Here is a 21,624-nt window from a genome sequence, read left to right on the forward strand (position 1 = left end):
TGCACAATGCAAAAGCAATATCAGAGATGAAGATTCCTCAATAGAAGGGCGGGTCTCCAACCATCACGGTCTAACTATCCTGGAGTCCATTATTATAAAGAGGACTGTTCCCTCGTTAAATACTCAGTTGTCGTCAACTCAGTTGTATGTTGCCTAGCTTTTCCTTCATGCATATTTTTTTCTTTTCTCTTATATTATTCTTTCATTTCGCTTGATGAGTCTGTGTCGTGGTTCCCTGGACCTACTGTATATCTTTTTCGGCCCTTTTTTTTTCTTTTGTTTTATGCTCATTAATATACCTATTTTTAACGCTGCATTGCCATTTTTTGTGAATTTTAAATATTTTATTTCTTTTATTTTTTAACACCGTGACTCTATCTGTAGTGCAAATTCTTTTCTTTTTTAGCCTTGAAAATGTGTCTTGGCCTGAAACCTTGGCATTAAATTTGTAAGAATGGAGGTCATCGTTTCCCTTGTCCCTTGAGAATGTATATATATATATATATATATATATATATATATATATATATATATATATATATATATATATATATATATATATATATATATATATATATATATATATATATATATATATATATATATATATATATATATATATATATATATATTATATATATAAATTTTAAATAGTGTTTATATCCTGATATTTCTGGACGCTCTTTTAAGTGAAAGGCTTGAAATTCTAAATTAAAAAAAGGCTCACACTCAGAACACGTGTGTTGAATTTTCAGTACAATATCATCTCCAGTTGCGTGCTAAAAATAAAACTGACTCACACTAGTTTATACTTCTTTCCGTCGGTTAGCCAAAAATGTTCAAAGGCCATAAAAATATAGAAGGCAATAAAAAGGATCAGATCACATAAAAGCAAATTCCATAAAGTATAAGATAACAGAATATTGTAATTTATTGTATAAAATTATTTTAAAGCTTAAATGATTTTACAATGTATACAAAATAAACAGAAACCAAATCACATAGGAACAAATGTTAAAATATATGTGTAAGTAATATAATGCAGATAGAATAAAATTATTCAAACGCTTGAAACTATAAAGAATATTTTTCGTACTACATGACGTTCGGCTGTAGCCAATTCGAACGTGTGTTTGTGCAACGACTTATTTGGGGTCTTGTTTGTGTTGAATCGGATAGGTTAGGTTAGTCCAATGACGAAGACGAAAGTTCCTATCGCCGGTGCTGTCAAGTGCAATGCTATAAGTACAACTGGAAAGTGAAGTGGCTTTGATGAAACGCTACGAAATTGGTGAGATGATTTGCAATAGCTCGTTCTCTTGGCTTGAGAAGGGAGAAGGTACCATCAATTCTTGACGATGACGCATCCGTCAGGAAGGTGCATACAGCATACATATACAACTTCTTTGTTTTTTGTTTTGTTTTTCTTTATAAATCACACATATATATATATATATATATATATATATATATATATATATATATATATATATATATATATATATATATATATATATATATATATATATATATATATATATATATATATATATATATATATATATATATATATATATATATATATATATATATATATAATTATATATTCTTCAACTCTTGACGATGAAGCATCTGTCAGGAAGGTGCATACAGCATACAATTTCTTTGTTCTTTGTTTTGTTTTCCTTTACATTCTTTATAAATCATATATATATATATATATATATATATATATATATATATATATACAGTATGTGTGTGTATGTATGTATGTACATATATACAGTATATATATATATATATATATATATATATATATATATATATATATATATATATATAGTATGTGTGTGTATGTATGTATGTACATATATACAGTATATATATATATATATATATATATATATATATATATATATATATATATATATAAATATATATATATATATATATAAATATATATATATATATATATATATATATAATATATATATATATATTTATATATATATATGTCAAGAAGGAAGTAAAATGTTTATTTAGGTATCGAACGGCTTATTGTACTGTACATATACTGACACCTTCACGAGTCTTTTAAGTAGAGGTTTGATGGGCGTCCAGGTAGTTTAGCAAAATCTTTATTCCACTTCGTATGTTTGCCGACTTAAGTTGTGGTGCGTGTCTTGAACAATTAACAACGTAGGGCGATATAGCCCTTTTACTGTTGCCTGGAGATAAAAATAGCAACAGAATACAGGGCTTTGATTCAGAAAACAGGTTGAATGTTCATTTCTCACAGGGATTTGTGAACACAAGTTCAAATTACCATAAGGAAAAATAAAACAGAGGATATGGTCCTGACCAGTTTCGTCCATTAAGCCATTTTCCACAGGACCGGTTCATTTGAGGAGAAGTTTATATAATATATTAACATAAAAAAAAACGTGCAAATCTGTAAGGAGGAGCGGAGTTTTTTTAGAGGCAGGACACCTGGTCTGGGTTAATTCGTAATGGAAATTCATGGTAATTGCATCGTTTTTTCGTCGTCTGGACCGGGCTTAACTCCACACTTTTAAATTCTGTATATTTTATATATATATTTTTTTTAATAAATGGGCTCTAAGTGTTTACGGTCTCAAGCAGATATTTATATTCTTAAGAAAAATTTCTTTTATAAAATAGAGGCGACTGTATTTCTTTTGACACCTTGTTAGAATAAATCGGTTTTCTTTATTGTCCACGCTGTTGGATATATATTGAGTATTCGCTAATAGACTTCCCTCCAGGGTTTCGAAGCATGAGTGCAGGAGAAATGGCCCGTGTGCTCCTCATAAACATAGCAAGGATCCGCATAAACATGGCAAAATGTCCCTCGTAAAGAAGCTTAACGACGCGCGCACTGCTTGCAAATTTCTCGAGTGCTGTCCTTCTTAGCAAACCTCTTCTGGCCGCGGGGAGAATTATGGCTCGCCTCTGACGTCATAAACATCAGTGGCTTCATACACTACACACACACACACACCTATGTACTGTATATATATATATATATATATATATATATATATATATATATATATATATATATATATATATATATATATATATATATATATATAGTAGGCAGGAGAAGGGCGCAGGAACACATACAGAACCAGTACATACATTTATTCGTCTACGCGTTTCTTGACCCGTGGTCACAAAATTAAAAAGGGACATTCAGCATAAATAGTTAAAAGTAAATATACACAAAACATAAAAAAACTTAAAATAGAAAATCAGTTGAACATAAACAATCGCACTTAAATACATTTACACATTAAAGAACCAATAAAAGAAAACTTAAAATGTAAACTTAAAATGAACTTAATAAAAAATTGAGCTTAATAAAAGGAACTTAAAATAAACTTAAAAAAGCAGAGCAGAAGGGCACCTCTCAGGATGAAAGAGGAAAACACACTAAAGAAAACAGCATAAAAACAGGAGGAGGAGGCGGACAAATGTAAACAAACAATCGCATCATGCTATGAATAGGGGAACAGCCGATGATTGGCAATTTAGCGCCGGTACAATTCTTTTGATGTTGAGACTCTCCAGAGAAGCAGTTCTCCAGGTTCCTTAGCTTGGCCAATTATTCTAAAGTTGTTGTATTTTATTGGCGTCTTGCAACCTCTAGCGTGGGATCTTATATTCGAAAGTTCGGGATTAGACAATCAGCAACCCGTACGATAACTCACGCCCATGTGAGAATCGGCCCTGACCTTGAGGAGACGCCGAGTCGAACCTACGTAATTCCCGGAACTACATCCGGGGCACTTGTACTCATAAATTAATACCAAAAAACCCTAAAACCATTGGTTCTTTGTTTCCCTTCAAGTATCGGCTCTGTCCCTTGATGACGTCGGGCGTCGTATATGAGTACAAGTGCCCCGGATGTAGTTCAGGGAATTACGTAGGTTCGACTCGGCGTCTCCTCAAGGTCAGGGCCGATTCTCACATGGGCGTGAGTTATCGTACGGGTTGCAGATTGTCTAATCCCGAACTTTCAAATATAAGATCCCACGCTAGAGGTTGCAAGACGCCAATAAAATACAACAACTTTAGAATAATTGGCCAAGCTAAGGAACCTGAAGAACTGCTTCTCCTGGAAAGTCTCAACATCAAAAGAATTGTACCGGCGCTAAATTGCCAATCATCGGCTGTTCCCCTATTCATAGCATGATGCGATTGTTTGTTTACATTTGTCCGCCTCCTCCTCCTGTTTTTATGCTGTTTTCTTTTAGTGTGTTTTCCTCTTTCATCCTGAGAGGTGCCCCTTCTGCTCTGCCTTTTAAGTTTATTTTTAAGTTCCTTTTTATTAAGCTCAATTTTTTATTAAGTTCATTTTAAGTTTTCTTTTATTGGTTCTTTAATGTGTAAATGTATTTAAGTGCGATTGTTTAAGTTCAACTGATTTTCTATTTTAAGTTTTTTTATGTTTCGTGTATATTTACTTTTAACTATTTATGCTGAATGTCCCTTTTAATTTATAACTGTAGATGATGTCCTGATGATGTGACCACGGGTCAAGAAACGCGTAGACGAATAAATGTAAGTACTGGTTCTGTATGTGTTCCTGCGCCCTTCTCCTGCCTACTATAGTGCCCTCCGATGTGTGGATTATATATATATATATATATATATATATATATATATATATATATATATATATATATATATATATATATATATATATATATATATATATATATATATATATATATATATATATATATATATATACATATATACATATATATACATATATACATATATACATATACATATGTTTATGCGTGTCTCTATACACATATACATATATACACATATACACAAGTGTTTATGCACAAGCAAGGATAAAAATCTGTTGCAGTACGTGTAGCCTATCACCTGCTGAATGCTAATTAGTGAAGTTGTAAATATTACAACAGATGTTTAGAAATAGTTTCCTGGACTGCTAGCAACTTATTCATACTGCCTGTTTGCTATCGGTGCTGAAATTAAATAGAGGTCGTGACTTTCCCAGGGAATCAGGCTTTTATAAAAACGCTTAATAATCATGTAGTCAATATTAGTGTTCCACTTCCCTTGAAGTTCCACCTGATACAGTGAATGATCTTCCAGGGAGTTCTGGCCCCAAAATGTCCCTGTATATTATAACTTTACATTTTGAGAGTATGGTTTAATGGATTTTCTTGGAACTTTTACGTGATATTTCCAATTACTGTTCAATACATAACTGTAAGGACACCAGAAAAACCGGACCTCTAAGATCAAGCAATTTGCGTAAGAGTTTTGTTTTGTATTTCAGAATCTAAAAAATAAATCACTACATAATCATTGTTTCATACTTTTTTTATGAATTCCAAAATCTCATCTCTGATATATATTTTTTTTATTACCAAAATAGTTTTGAGAAAACAGCAAACTAAAAAAAATGCTTGGCGCTTGTCATGGGGAGATGTTATAATGGTGAAACATTGAAAAATATCTCTTTTCCAGGACGTGACTGCTTCCCGTGTTTGCACACCAATCAGTTGCTACTGTCAACGCGTCGTGGACGATTAGCGGGTCGATGAAAACCTTTCTTTTGGAAACGACACCACATGGTATCTCATGCCATGCCTTTGTAACATGGCACAATATTCAGTCCACATTGCATCAGAAAATTTGATCCGGAATCTTCTATGGTGTGACAGGAAATGGGCGGATATTAGGAACCAATCATTGTGTAGAAAATCAAAAAACTCCTTATATGGGAATAACGATCGTCGTCATTAGCTCCGCCTATACAGGGAATATATAAGCTCCGAGAAGAGACTTCCCAAGACAGAGATATAGACAGACAGAGACGGTAATCAGAGGTCGGATAAAGCAAGATTCCGACGGGAGTATCCCCTTCAGACAACCCTTAATCTTCCCCATAAAATCTTGTCCTGCCCGAGACGAAGAGAAGCAGCCGGCCCTTCCTGCTTGTGATGAGAAGTCCCTAAGCCCTCCGTGTTCGGACGAGGTGAAGCAGCTAGCCTACATAACAGTGACGAAGAAAGTAGTCAGCCCTTCCTGCGTGTGTGGAGGAGTAGTCGCTAAGCCCTTCCTGCCTGTGACAACGTGAAGCAGTCAGTCCTTCCTGCCTATAGCGAGGTCGAGCCTTCAAGCCCGAGGTCATCGTACCAGCAACATCTCTGCTGAGTTCCCAGCTGCCCTTCTGTGACGTCTTTAAGCCCGAGGTCATCGTGCCGCCATTTAAGTATTAAGATTGCTCTACCTTCCAACCTGTTCCCCCTATCTATAACTGCTTAGATTTATTTTGCTTAGAGTTACGTTGAGTGAGAGCAAAGGGGAAACATTTCATTTTCCTTGTAAATAAGGTTGTGAATAAATGGTTGTAGTGCTGTGACATTTCTTTTTATATTCATTTACCATATTTCAGTTGCTGGTGTTGAAACACTACTGTTTAGAGTTGAAAGAACCTGGAACGACTCTTGCATCGTGACAGAACTCCAAAAATAACATTGAGAGGAAGCTGATTCTTTCTAAGTCTTCTTTACCTCAGCAAATCACTCTTTAAATTCCGTAATGGTCTAATGAAAAGTAAGTTTGCTCTTATTAAAAAAGAAAAAAAAATGGAGTATGCATTGATCATAGCTTTCAAAGTGGGTATTTATTCAATTACGTGTAAAAATATTGATACGTCGAATGCTATATGGTACTTTAAAAACAGTGTTGTAAGTCTTGTACCTAATATATAATTTTGTAATTATTTTTTTGTTCTTGCAATTATTCTCTCATATAAAATTAAACAAGACCATGCTCCAATAATTGGAACTTTATCCATTTTCTGTTATCTGGTAATGCTTAGCTCCATAGAAAACTGTTATTTTTGATGGGTAACTAACTTAATATCTCGGGTAGCGATCAAATTCTGTCACGTGATTTGACAATCATCAGGAACCTACGGCTAACTAGCCACAAAGTAAACTCATGAAACCACGACAGTACATTTACACGGATACAAAATTGAAATAATTAACGCAAAACGAATAAAGTGTGATAGAATAACTTGCTAGTGTAGGACGTTGGGAAACAATTTCTGTTCGAGGAAAATCCCTGAAAAGGTTATGAAAACGTACCTTTTTACTTCAGTCGTTAATGGTACTTTTAAAAAATACGAGAAATAGTTGTTTTACAGACTTCGTCCCAACGTTCTTCAAACTTGACCATAGCGTATGGATGTAGTTCTGTTGGGAAGAATATCCGTAAGAGTACACAAACTGGCCTGGCCGTAGATGCAATTTTCAGGTAATACTGAAAAACTTAATTACACGTTCCCAATCTAACCTTGACTTTCGAACGTGCGTGGAACGAATGATGACCAGATTCTGCCCCTAAAAACTACAAACTTGTCCACAGTATATATGTAGATCGATGGGTGCAAGTTTCCGTTCGAATACGTCGCCAGACCTTGGTTACAAGCAAGGAGGTTAGAGGAGGGAGCAAGTGGCCCCTCTCCTCTCTCTCTCTCTCTCTCTCTCTCTCTCTCTCTCTCTCTCTCTCTCTCTCTCTCTCTCTCTCTCTCTCTCTCTCTCTCTCTCTCTCTCTCTCTCTCTGAAGAATAGGTGTCTGGCAAAGTATTCCAAGTAATTCTAATTCAAATCAGATTCGTCAAAAGATCTAACAATGACTTGATAACCATTTACCACGAATATCGATACCGTCCACTCATGGCAAATGCAGTTTTTTCAGCACATTTCATCTGTAATTTCTCACTGCAAAACCGCTGTAAAAACAACTTTGGAGTTTAGGGTGGTGATCTTACAACCCTAATCTTACGACTGGATTTATGCTTCATCACTTGAAAACATAATGAAGAAAAAGACTTTGACAACATAAAGTTAAACTCAGTATCATCTACAGCATGGAGAAAAATTCTTTTAACGTGGCAGAGACGTACCTTTAGTAACAGCTGCATCAACATTCTAATGCCAGCTCAGGCCGACATGTCAAATGAATCAGTGAGTGTTTGGTATTAGAGAGGGACCGCTTCTGAGCGTCTGGTGCGTGAGCCAGGAATTCAAACTTACGTTCCAAATAGGTAAGTAATTCGATAGTAAACAAATATGTGCTTCATGGTGATGACAGCCACTAATAACCGTCCATGTGTGATTTGAGAGTAACTTAAAGCCACGATTACGGTCCAGGCTAATGATTTTCCGTAGCAAATCAAGCTTAGACTTTCCTAACAGTAATTGAAGAATAGCGAGAATGTTGTAATTACAGTTGTATTACAAGCTGGGTTTCGATTATGCTTGGACAGTGAAACGGTTTATTTGTTGCATTTTTTTTATCGACAGCAATCAATACGAACTCCTCGATCCAAAAACAAAAATGAAATTAAACTGCTGTTTTCCTATGATGAATCTACAGTATGTATCTAACTAAAAAAGACAAGAAAAGGCAAGACGGCAATCACTGCCACATTCATATTATTAACGAATTGTGGATGAAGCTCAAATGCAGAAAACCTCCACAACATTCGTCGCTTCATACAAGCCGCGATAATTCCTTACCTAGGAGGACACAATAGTTGTGGAAGGGACGATACCCTTTGCCCCGAGACTGACAATATTCTAAAGGTTTGGTAACATTGATGACATGGTCACCTTTCCATTAGTAATTAAATCTCTTCGCTTTTACCTTTTTAAACATTGATCATCTATGGAGTAACTAGATTTAAACCCATTATTTATTTCACTAGCATTTTCAGTAATTCTTACTATAGAGCTAAAAGGCCCTATGGATCCCAGTGCTTGGCTTTGTGCCTAAATCTCATATTCCATTCCATTCCACCACTATGAAGTTATTTGCTGTGGCAGTTGAGATTACCCAAACAGCGTCCCAAAACAAATAAAACCTGGAAGTGAAAAAAGAGAATTGTTTTTAACATTCTTTTAAACAAAGAAAAATACATTGAGCTACAAATCAGTGATTGTTGCTTCTTATTTCTCCAAGTATTTATTAGCGATACTGATGTTGTTCTATGGCACGAGGAACTTAGCCATAAATTTGTTCGTTTTATCTTATACTTTTTGCACATAGATAAAAGACGCAAAGACTTTTATACTGTATTCACTTCACACTGGACCGAATCAAAGCCCATATTGCTGATAACCATTCCAGAGCTGACTGGGTTTAAATAAGCAATTAACCAAAAACAATCCGTTTAGCGGAGACGTGTTACGTTCTAGCATTATCCAAGATATTCTCTATTACGTTAATTGGTAAGACCCGTGAAATTGAAATTCTGAATGACGTACCATGCTTAATAGTTTTTTTTAAACACCATTCTGTCCAAAAGCCACCTTCTCATATTTTGGTTTCACATCTATTTTGCCGCCTTGGCAATTTTGGCTACCCTCTTAACAACTTACTTTATGTCAGTTACATCCCTGAGACATTTGCATTAATTGCTGGTTTGGATAAAATTGCAGAATTACTTGTAAACAATCTTCAAGTGAGTTATCTTTAGTCCTGCCATGTACATGAAAGTGCAATGATATTTAACTAAATGTACTACCGCTTTTTTTTTTTAGATAGGGATGCGTTAAATTGATAAGTGCTATCATTAATCAAAACGTCACTCTCTTACTTGGTAAGAATACCGTATCTCATCAATGTTCAAAATATGAGGAAAAAGTAGAACTTGATTCCAAGCTACTAAAGTTCGATGTTTCCAACAGGGTAATTAACAAGTTGTAAGTGGAACTGCTTAAAAGAAAATAGCTGTATTCGTAGAAATATCTTTTCATGATCCTCATTTTGCAGGTGTTGCGTGGATGAGTTATCCTCCTCAAAAGAATATATTATTCTTTATCATTTGCACGTAAGGTCAATTCCCTTTGATATTTTACTTTAATGTGTCTCGTAGCTGTTCACCAGCCCAGTGACTTTGCAACACCGTCCCCCGCTCCCGCTTTATTGTACATGGGCACTACAGCTCAGTAACGGAAAATTGATGGTATGTTTCTCAAAATACTCAGGTAATTTATTATATATAATATATATAAATATATATATATATATATATATATATATATATATATATATATATATATATATATATATATATATATACACACACACACACACACACACACACACACACACATATATATATATATATATATATATATATATATATATATATATATATATATATATATATATATATATATATATATATATATATATATATATATATATATATATATATATATATATATATATATATATATATATATATATATATATATATATATATATAGGTAAAACCAAACACGGAAACTGATGCGTAGTGGGAGAAATTTCCATTATATATATGCTACGGTGGCAGTTCACACGAACGGCCAGGTGGTAAAAAAGAAATATTTGAGCCTGACAGGTAAAGGTGGGTTAGTCACCTAATTTGGTCACCTAATTTGCATCCGAATGAGCAAATGGTGTTTCTCCATGCAGACGAGCTCACACCTTTGCTAATGGTAAAACTACTTTCCGTCAAATCATTACTTTTTACTCATTCCTTTTGAAATAAATCAATCGTGTTTGGACATTCTTAGGTCGATATTCACATTCTCACGAAAGCTTTCTCTCATAAAACTGCATTCAGTTACATTTACTTTTTAGCGTGTTAATACAGAAAGGTCAGCACTCACTGCAGCTCTCTTGCGAGGAATGAGGTTTTTGTTGGTATTCTGTTTCTTTCAGGATAAGACACAATTCCACGTCAAATGATGGATTGGTCAAAAGACCCTCTTTACAAATAGCGTGCGGAGTAATCGATTTGGTGAAATTATGAGACATTTCTATGCAGCAGATAATACGAATCTCCCACGAAATTATAGTTTTGGAAAGATAAGGCAGCTAAAGGATATTTAAGAGAAAAATCAAACTTGGGAGCAATATAAGGGCTTAGGTACATCGAAGATGTCACTTGTGCATTTTTGGTCAACTGACAATCTGTTATTCCAAGTAATGAAAGAAACGCGAACAGTGGTCCCGGCATTGAATGAGGAACAAAGTAGATTCCGGAAATATGAATATAGCAAAGTCGACAAGTCTATTTGTGCTGTAAATATCAAATACCTTTTCATTTCAAGTGTCCTACGGAATACCATAGTATAAAATGGATGCTTTAAGAGTACAATGTTTATTACTGCACTTCACTGATCCCTTATGCTTTCCCAACGAAAAAAAAAGACATTCTCAGTCATTGTTTGATTTAATCGATAGATTATAAAAGAAACCTCTTGTAACTGATACTTAGAATGAGAGTAAAACATTCAGAACGAATTGTTTGTAAGCAAGAACCTTGAAATAAGTAAATCTTGACATCAAAGTTGAACATTCGAATTTCCATTAGAGCAAAGGCAGGAAATTAAATCCGCACCTGCCTAAAGTCACATTTTCGTACCCAGTGGTAAAGTTCATTGGCCAAATGTTGTATTTCTGCAAACTACTTGTTACATCATAAATAGCTGGCTGAGAAGAAAAAGAGCTTGAAAACTCCCACGCTCTCATTTTTGGAAGCATAGACATAAGGAAACCAAATCAACTTCAAATTTTATCGGGCAATAATGGGTTAATAGACTGATTAAGTAATGTACATAGCTCCACGACAGCTATATTTAAAGACTGCTTGATAAAACATTACAGTTTTTACTGAGTTACTGCAGACAGGCCTGACATACATATGGATGCCCGTCTTAACAGAAAGAGAAATTCATATAATATCAATACTCAAAATAAAATATTGTTTATTTAATGAAGTAAACAAGGTCTAACACAGTGTTAATAGAAGTCATTGCAAACTTATTTGACAAGCGATTCAGATTTATAACTATTTCATTTTCAAGTATCTTCTTTTCTAGTCATCTGAATCGCAAGCATTTTACTGTTACTCACTTATTTTTTCGGGCGTTTTTAGGGATTTCTGCAAATACGTGATGATTCCTATGTCATTTAATTATGCGGTATCGTACGTAATCAATAGATAAAGACTTGTCTTCCTTTACCGAAGACATAATGCTTGACAATAAACCTGACTTTAATCTTATAAACTTTACTATGAAAAATCAAAGTACTAAAGAATCCTAAACTCTACCGAAAATTATATAGAATATAGCTGTGATTAGCTAATGTGGGTTAATTTTAACGAAAAATGAAGGAAATCGATGAAATAACATTTTCCATTATAATTCTTTAGATATCATATGTGAGGTTTCTATTACCCTGGGAGGTGTGACGCAAGACAACTTACAATTAATCAACCTTTTCCTGGCTATTCTGTGAAGTACCTGGTAAAGGTATATATTCTTAATTTAAGGATATTTTCCTGACTGTATTTCTGGGAATACATTTTCCTTCAACTGGACAAATTTCCTGGAATGTACTTCCTTTCAGCTGAACCCATTTCCAGGAATATATTTTCCTTCAACAGAGCGCATTTCCAGGAACATATTTTATGTCAACTGAACGAATTTCTTTTCTCTTCAGCTGAACGTATTTCCAGGGACGTGTTTCCCGTCAACTGAAAGAATTTCCAGGAATGTATTTCCCTTAAAGTAAGAGTATTCCAAGGAACGTATTTTCCGTAAACTGAACGAATTTTCAGTTGTGTATTTCCTTTAAATGAACGTAATTCCAGAAATGCATTTTCCGTTAACTGAACTGATCTTACAGAATGTATTTCCCTTCAACTGGAAGTATTTCCAGGAATCTGTTTTCCTTCACCTGAACGAATTTCTCGGAAGTCTTGCCCTTCAAGGGAACGTATTTCCAGGAACGTACTTCCCGTCAACTGAACGAATTTCACGGAATGTATTTCCCACCAAAGTGAACGTGTTTCAAGGAATGTGTTTTCCGTCAACTGAACGAATTTCCAGTTATGTATTTTCCTGCAATTTAAAGTATTTCCATGAACGTATTTGCTGGAAGATCTTGCCTTTCAAGTGAACGTATTTCCAGGCACGTATTTCCCGTCTACTGAACGAATTTCCAGGGATGTATTTCCACCAAAGTGAACGTAATTCAAGGAACGCGTTTTCGTCAACTGAACGAATTTCCAGTTATATAAGTATTTTCCTGCAATTTAAAAGTATTTCCTTGAACGTATTTTCCGTAAACTGAACGAATTTCCCGGAAGTCTTGCCCTTCAAGTGAACGTATTTCCAGGAACGTATTTCCTGTCTAGTGAACGAATTTCCAGGAATGTATTTCCCACCAAAGTGAACGTAATTCAAGGAACGTGTTTTCCGTCAACTGAACGAATTTCCAGTTATGTATTTTCCTGCAATTTAAAGTATTTCCATGAACGTATTTTCCGTAAGCTCAACGAATTCCCTTGAATGTATTATACTTCTACTAAGCGTATTTCACAGACTGTTCAAGGGGAATAAAACATAATAATGAATGTAGGACATGCAGAAACGCACTTTGGAATAGATATATAATTTTAAAAGTCAAGTTTTTTTATCTTTTTAATGACACTACCATTACCAACTTGCATTTGTAAATATGTCAGCAACGAAGTCACAATCAAACGAATACTTCCATGTATTACGGTTGGTACTGTTCCAGCCCTGATCACAGGTATATGTGGAACGCATATAAATTAATAAAGTACAAATAGAGATGGGAATATACGTGAGCGGTATTATAAACAGTAATTACATTCCTATCCCTTGAAGAACCATCTGTCTACACGGAAACAGACTTAGCCCTCAATACAACGTCTCCTCGCTGCTGGGATTTGAAAGGTCGCTGGTGACCGGTACGGTACATGTACATGCGCTACCGGGTTCTAAGGAATGTCAGGCAGAGCAGCCGATCGAGACTACGGTCTACCCCAAAGCCAAATCAAAGTCCTTCAAAAGAAGGCATCGTGGTTACCCCGTACAAAAAAATAGGAAAAAACGCACTTTAAAAGAGGAAGAAGTTGGCACCTAAACAGAGTGTTCCGAGCGGAATGGACTTAGCACTAGCTCAGAACAAAAGACTGAACTAACCCATGTAATCAGACAACCATTAGCTCCGTTCGTTTCGTATAGTTCCCCAATTCTATTGTCTTCGTAAAGAACGACCGTTGCTCTTGAAAACCAATACGGCATGCCGTCAATTAATGATGTGGCCATAATCTTTCAAATGTATACAAATTATTATTATTATTATTAGAACCAATTGCTGTTTCAACGGCATTAAGCTACCTGCAGACGAGAAGAATATAATGAGACGAATAGAGAAGATTCTCTACCAGGTTGATGCCGTTGGAACAGCAATTGTTTTTAACAACACTGTCCTGAAAGAGTTACTCCTTCCATATATTAATTTATTATTATTATTATTATTATTATTATTATTATTATTATTATTATTATTATTATTATTATTATTTCTTCATGGGGGGTAGAGCTCTCGGCTAGCACGCTGTTGGCCCAGCGTTCAAGTCTCCGGCCGGCCAACGAAGAATTAGAGGAATTTATTTCTGGTAATAGAAATTCACTTCTCGTCATAATGTGGTTTGGATTCCACAATAAGCTGTAGGTCCCGTTGCTAGGTAACCAGTTGGTTCTTGGCCACGTAAAATAAGCCTAATCCTTTGGGCCAGCCCTAGGAGAGCTGTTAATCAGCTCAGTGGTCTGGTTAAACTAAGATATACTTAACTTACTATTATTATTCAGACGATGAACCTTATTCACATGGAGCATGCCCACAGGGGATCATTGACTTTAGATTCAAGCTTCCAAAGCATATTGTGTTCATAAGAAGAATTAACAGAAGGAAATAGGAAATACAGAAAGAAGAGATCACTTATTAAAAAAGAACAAGGATAAATTAACAAATTAATAAATAAATAGATAAAAATGTAAGTAAATAATTAATCTGCAACTTCTGATTGGTAACGTCTTGCTTGCCTGGGCTCAACTTTTCCATATAGTGTTGATCTGTGTTCAATTAATCTGTGTTAAGTTGATCTACTGGTCTCACCGATATCAGGTTCATAAGCAACAATTATTGCCTGGTATTTAATGAATAATGGCATCAGCTTGTTTCTTATTTAATAATACGTTAATTAGCTAACTCCAGAAGGTTATTAGATAAGGAAAATAAACAAGAATTAAATTTGAGGAGCTTAGTGACCTTCCTGGTATTTTCACTATGAGGGAGTTTTATTGCATTATTAATTTCTATTTTTCCTTTTGGTTATATGTGAGTCCTTTTGTGGTATGTCTCAAACACTTTGTTAATTGCGTCCCCAGCAATATAAAAGGGGTCAAATGTTGACGAATTTTCTCAAATTCTTCTTTCGAGATACCCATGCGGACATAATATCCTAAACTCTCTAAGATAACGACTGCATCCAACAATGAACTTCAATGAGACAGCATGATAACTTAGGAAGTAAATCTAAGAATAGCAAAGGTTAGATTGATATGTGCAGTAAAGGCATATTATTGCACGAGAGAATGAAGTGACAGCATAAGCATCAATCAGTCAATTGGTTAATGTAGTTTAAATGTACTGGCACTACAGTTACAATGTCGTTGCCTTCAAAAAAGTTTTATTTATTTAAGTATACGAATATGCTAAAATTTATTAGAGTTCCATCTGCACTACAATATTAGCATAAACCACTCACTCCAATGAAAATACCTGATCAATAAAATCTTGGGGAACCGATTAATATCCTGGGAAAATTACAATACTTATAACTTTAAAATGAACAGTTTCTATGCTTAATAATGCCAAAGGTTGTGATTAACTTTTCAGTGAAACTGAACATTCGATTAGTCTCCTCCCCAAGTATATCTCATCCCGGAACTGATCTGAGTCTCACAGTCAGATGAAAAAGCGACCACTCCACTATAAGTCTTATTGATGTAGCCTGATACTTGCCTTCACTGGAAAGCCCAAAAGGCCATCTCAGCTTATGTTAGAGAGAAAAACTGACTCACTGAAATACTTATCAATATATACCACGGATAACTATTCTCTTTTCCTCAGGACAAATTGGGCAAACGAAATGAAAATGAGGCCAAGTGCTTTTCAAGTATTACTAGGCTTTGCTGGGCTTTTTGCTTTGGTATCAGTTTTCTCTTACATAACGGGAAACTTCGTGATAACCCTAGGTGAGTTCAAGAATTTATCGTATTTTTCGTCTCTTAATCCTTGCAGTTTTCGTTAATTTCGAGTGCCAATGTGCAATTCAAGCCATTTTGTACGTAAACCCAATTTTTCCCTGTTTGTTATACCTAATAATTAAGCCTTTGCAAAAGAAAATATATGAAAAATCGACGATATGCCTTCTCTAAACGCAGCATTTAAACATCATTTGGAACTAATGCATATAAAATGATTATGTGACCTGTCATGTCTTGATCCTCCCTTCCATTCATTTCAGGTCGCATGGAATATTTTAATTCTTTTGTGCAATTTTGTTTCTACATCCCCTTCTTATGTGCAATAAGTTCCCTCACGGTTAATTAGATATCCCTTTTAATAGGCTATTTGATTTTTCTTCATGAGCACCAGTGCCTTTGGATCTCAGGCCTGTTGAAGTATCTGCCTCATGAATTTACGGCTGAGAGGTAGTAGACTATATTACAATAAAGAAAACCTATTACTGTTTTTTTTTAACGTCATCTAATTAAAATTCAGAATTTTGGAGACAAGAAACTGTGTAATAAATCGCGAAGGCTGCTAATTACAAGATTCCACTGAACATAATCAATGTGTCACCAATCCAATTAATGCGTTCATCTTACTCTTTCAACAGAATGGAATCATCAAAATAGAAACCTAGATACTAGGGAAGCGGCACTGAATTCTACCAATAATAATGCAGTTATTAATGCCTCCAGTTGCACTTCCACTGCATACGATTTCAAGGTAAAAATGTAAATGAGTTAATTACTAATGATATGTCTATTTTTATAACTGCTTACTCAACAACTCTTTATGAGTTATGTCTGTTTCCACTGGAACCCTGAAATACACTCAATAGAAAATCAAACTACAGAGAGTGACAAATTCTCTCTGACATCTTATTTAGCCTATACAAGAACTAAAGAGATTTGCCAGAGGTTTTCTATGTTGTGCTATGGTTAGTAAGAAGATCTCTGTATACAAAGTCACCCTGTTACATCGTTACTTTAATGGAAATGACTTTTAATTGTTTTGTTACAGGGAGCATACCAAGAGGACCCCAGACTGATCGAATACATCCGTCGTGAGTTGCTGATTCCACCATCTGTTCATTCTTACAAGCTGGCAAACCCTAAAGGGGTTCACTTCTCTCAGTTCAACCAGTCAAAAATTGTGAATGAAATGCTCAATGGAATGGTAATTGTAACTGATTGATCTTTGAATGATTATTTTCTTGTGGGGTGTGAATGGGAACTACTTCATGAACATGGTGTTTGGCTACATCTTTTCAAGTGATCCGGGAATTAGATCATGTTACCTGCCTCTGGGTGTAATATTTCGACATAATGCTTCAGTGCTCACTTCAAGCATCTAAATAAACTTTGAACATTTGATATTTAAGCGAAATGTCAGATCAGCAGCTGCTGTACCCCACAGATGTGCAAGGGAAGGAGGCGTACAATGTCAAGGTTCTAAAGGTCATTGGTTTACTAGGAACTTGGTGTGCGTTAGTTTGGTCTCTTACAGTTAGGTAAAGGTCAAGAGAGAAGAGTAAAAATATTGTGTATCAGTTTTGTCTTTTACAATTATGTAATGGTTAAGATGGAAAAGTGCAAAGTTAGGATTATGTACAGGAAATTTTTGAAATAAGTAGAAAGTAGATTTATGTCTGTTGGTTGTACGAACATAATGTTTCCATTCAACTTTATTACCTCTATTATGCCTAGGAGCCTATACGGTTTCAAGACCTGTAACTAAGCTCATGTTAGAAAGTCTGAAATGCCACCGAATGGCCTATACATGTGAACCTAATGAAAGTCTAACAGGTTTTATCATTTGCTTGATAAATTCATTCTGGCAAGAAACTTATTTTCAGATAAAATACCCACTGTACCCATCAATAGAATATGAACTATAGTGATTCTAAGCTATTGCTTTAGCAGGCGTTTAATTTCCCATCTCTAGTAGATACTCAGTATTTTACTTGTCTAGACACTATAAATTCTCGATTTTCACCTGGTAATACCAGCCTTGAGATCTGATTTATTATGGATGCCAGTGAAAAGATGTGCGAAATATGCAAGGGAAATAAGGGATTTTCATCGTTCGCCACAGGTAGAAATTTTGTTATACTAAAATGAGCATCAGATATGGTGAAGATTTAGGTATACTGTGCATAGAGCCCATTCATTGAAGAATGTATAAAAAAAAGAGGCACTAAGCCTTTTATAGCAGAATACCTCGAGATGACATATCCTGCAACCAAAACTAATTGTTGGACAAAGATAAGGTTTAATGTTTCGTATTCTTTATTCAGAAAGATGGGTTCTTTGTCGAAGTCGGTGCCGCCGATGGAGAGAGCCTGAGTAACTCCATCTTCTTCGAGAAGGAACTGGGCTGGAGAGGATTGCTAATAGAGGCAACACCTGGGTATTTCAAGGTACTGCAGACAAAAAATAGGAAGGCTTATTCCATCCATGCTGCTCTGGCCTTGTCTACTTATGCTTCTGAAGTCATATTCAAGTAAGTGCAATCAGTCCACGAAGTATCTCGCACCTCTCAAATGAGATGTTTTAAGAATGATTCGATAGTTTTACTATTAACGTGCGAATGGTGATAATTTGTGGAGCAAGATTTGTTTGAGAGACTTAAAAAGGACTCTTTTCGTTTTGGTAGTATATAGGACGTGAAGTAATGCAATATTTTCCTTTTTTTTTAAGTCCTAATTTAGGCTATGGCAGCAAGTTGGATAACCAGGGTGTCAAGGTGAAAGGAATTCCCTTTTTCTCTATTCTTCGAGCCTTAGACGTCAAAATTGTGGATTTCTTGTCGCTAGATATTGAGTCATTTGAAGTCAAGGTAGGTTTCTGGTATTACTAGACTTAAGTTATACAGTATACATAAAACTTACTCATATTTACCGCCGTCAGTTACCAGTTATTTATCTAAAACCGTTTGTTAAAATGTCGTACCAATAACTGGACCGGTCCCATGAACCAATTTTACCATGAATAGAAGTTATGTTGGTTGATGTTTTGTTATTGCATGTTTTTACCACTAAATGATAAAGCAATGATGCATATTCTGAAAGAAAACTATGAGATCTTTACCACTAACTGTTCGAAACTTCAGTTTTTCGCTTAGGCAGTCACTGTATGGTGACTTTAGTAAACCAAAGGTTATTTTGAAAGTGCAAAATAGGTGAATTTTACTTTAGTCTATAGTTCTCTGGGGTTGTTTTTAAGCTAATTGTGATATTGGTACTATTGAGAAAGAATAGTCTAAGTTGATGATCTTTGTGTTCATGTACTAATTAGAAAACTGGTTGGGAAAAGCTATCCTAATCTTTACCTTCATTATTTGCCTTTCTTTGAGAATGTTCAGTCTAAAAAAAAACGATGAGGCCTATACTGGTATTTAAAAAAAAAAAAAAAAAAAGCAATGTCTATCTTGTGTTCTTTCCAGGTACTGAAGACAATCCCATGGGATAAGATAAAGTTCAGGCTCATGTGTATCGAGGTAGCCCACATCCCAGAAGGCAAGGAGTTCCTGACGAAATTCCTACAGGAGAAGGGATATAAATTCTTAGGGTATGGTTACCTAGACATCGATGCTTGGTATGCACTGCCGGAGCTCCTAAACACAAGTGTAAAACCTTGGTAATCTCATTCTTGTCATTATTTATATTTATTTGGAATATTTTTTTCCTGATAATCTGTCTCTTGATTTTTTGTCTTGCGTAAGTATATTTCTCGCATTCTTGTTTGAAAGTTCAGTAATGCAAGTATTTCGTTTTATACTCAAGGTGTATTTATTCATGAACGATGTACATATAACGGAGACATTTCTTGAAGAAAAGATTTCCTCTAAATAAAGATTTATACCCGTTTTGAAAGAGTCTTTTTCTGTCGCTCTATTCTCGTTTGAAAACCAGAAGTAATCGAAACATTAAACGTTGCACAGAACAAGAAGAAACCTCGAAAGCCAAGATAAGATTAAATTATTAGGTATGAATGGTTGATTCATTATATATTATCCACTAATTTATACTGAGGATTTACATATATCCATATATATATATATATATATATATATATATATATATATATATATATATATATATATATATATATATATATATATATATATAAATATATATATATATATATATATATATATATATATATATATATATATACTGTATATATGTACATGTGTATGTGTGTATTTATATAGGCTATATATATGTGCGTGTATGTGTTTGGGTGTGTGAGTCTTTTTCCTTGAAACTTTGTTGCTCATGAGTTGCTTTAATTTCTTTAAAGCGACTAAACACACCCACAGACACACACACACACACACACACACAGATATATCTTAAAGCCCAGCAGAGTCATGCGTCAATGCCTGACTCGAAGTAAAGCTATTATTTAAGATCTAAGACATGGTGTACCTAGGCTAGGAATTACGGATTCGTAGGGAATTATTCTGGTGACAAATTGTACCCTGCCTATTGTGGATATTTGTTCTGAAATATTATTTTGACGCTTTGAGAGCAATGGAGCAGAAATAGGTCAAATGGAAAAGGAGCAATGACGGTATGAGGCCCCTGTGTAATATAAGGTTCTGACCTCACGGCAGAAGGGGTTTGCTTGAGACTCTTACATGATACTTTTTTAATTAATGCTTTTTAGATCATCGCAAGAGCTCCAAAATATTCCCAACCAGAGATTCAAGTACTTTGGGTGAGAGCTTTTGTTTTTTCTTTGTTTTACCATCCATTCAGGTTTTTCTTACTTAGTAGGCTATTTTACTACAGTAAATGCATCACCTAATGAAAGCAACAAGAGGAAAAAATATATATTAGACATGCCAAAAATATCGTTTGTACGAAGCTTTTTTCCAATAATTCTGCTTTATTTGAGGCACTCAAAGTGGCTATTTATTCATCTACATATGAATATATTCATACTTATGTGATTATAGAGTATTTTATGCCTTGTCATCATATTCACTCACCCATACTAAGATAAACAAGTCTCTGCTGCAATAATATAGTCTTTCATTTTCTATGATCTTAATATGACGTTCTCATAGAAAAATGCCAATTTGAGTAGGTAACGATCCCATTTTATAGGCGACTAAATCTGTCGAGTAAAAAACGGGTCAGAAAATAATTTCACGAAATTATCTACAAACCTGCCAAATATTTTTACGCTATAATAGTAAATGATATGTACATCTGAACATTAAACTGCATAATATTGATTATTCTAAACCATAAACCACGAAAACATATTTGTATGGATACAAAATTGAATGAATTAACAAAAAAATAAATAAATAAATAAATTATGATAAAATAACAGGGTACCAATGGAGGACTTT

General features: G+C 34.6%; 1 protein-coding gene across 1 annotated transcript; it reads left to right on the top strand.

Annotated features, from left to right (window-relative positions):
- Nucleotides 1-8,013: 8,013 nt before the first annotated feature.
- On the top strand, nt 8,014-20,131 carry LOC136842662 (protein Star-like). The gene is made up of 7 exons (XM_067110299.1): nt 8,014-8,131; nt 16,096-16,220; nt 16,868-16,980; nt 17,278-17,433; nt 18,554-18,759; nt 18,957-19,095; nt 19,702-20,131. Exons 2-7 carry the CDS (start codon nt 16,115-16,117, stop codon nt 19,897-19,899), a joined length of 918 nt encoding a protein of 305 aa, XP_066966400.1. The 5' UTR covers nt 8,014-8,131; nt 16,096-16,114; the 3' UTR covers nt 19,900-20,131.
- The last annotated feature ends 1,493 nt before the right edge of the window (nt 20,132-21,624 follow it).

Source organism: Macrobrachium rosenbergii, chromosome 10 (assembly GCF_040412425.1).
Source record: "Macrobrachium rosenbergii isolate ZJJX-2024 chromosome 10, ASM4041242v1, whole genome shotgun sequence".
Classification (NCBI taxonomy): domain Eukaryota; kingdom Metazoa; phylum Arthropoda; class Malacostraca; order Decapoda; family Palaemonidae; genus Macrobrachium; species Macrobrachium rosenbergii.

Bases quoted from the DNA above. Each gene is read 5' to 3' on its own strand.
- LOC136842662 (XM_067110299.1), top strand. From the start codon at position 16,115: ATGAAAATGAGGCCAAGTGCTTTTCAAGTATTACTAGGCTTTGCTGGG. The intron at 17,434-18,553 runs GTAATTGTAACT...TTCTTTATTCAG, and splicing joins ATGAAATGCTCAATGGAATG to AAAGATGGGTTCTTTGTCGA. The intron at 19,096-19,701 runs GTAGGTTTCTGG...TGTTCTTTCCAG, and splicing joins TTGAGTCATTTGAAGTCAAG to GTACTGAAGACAATCCCATG.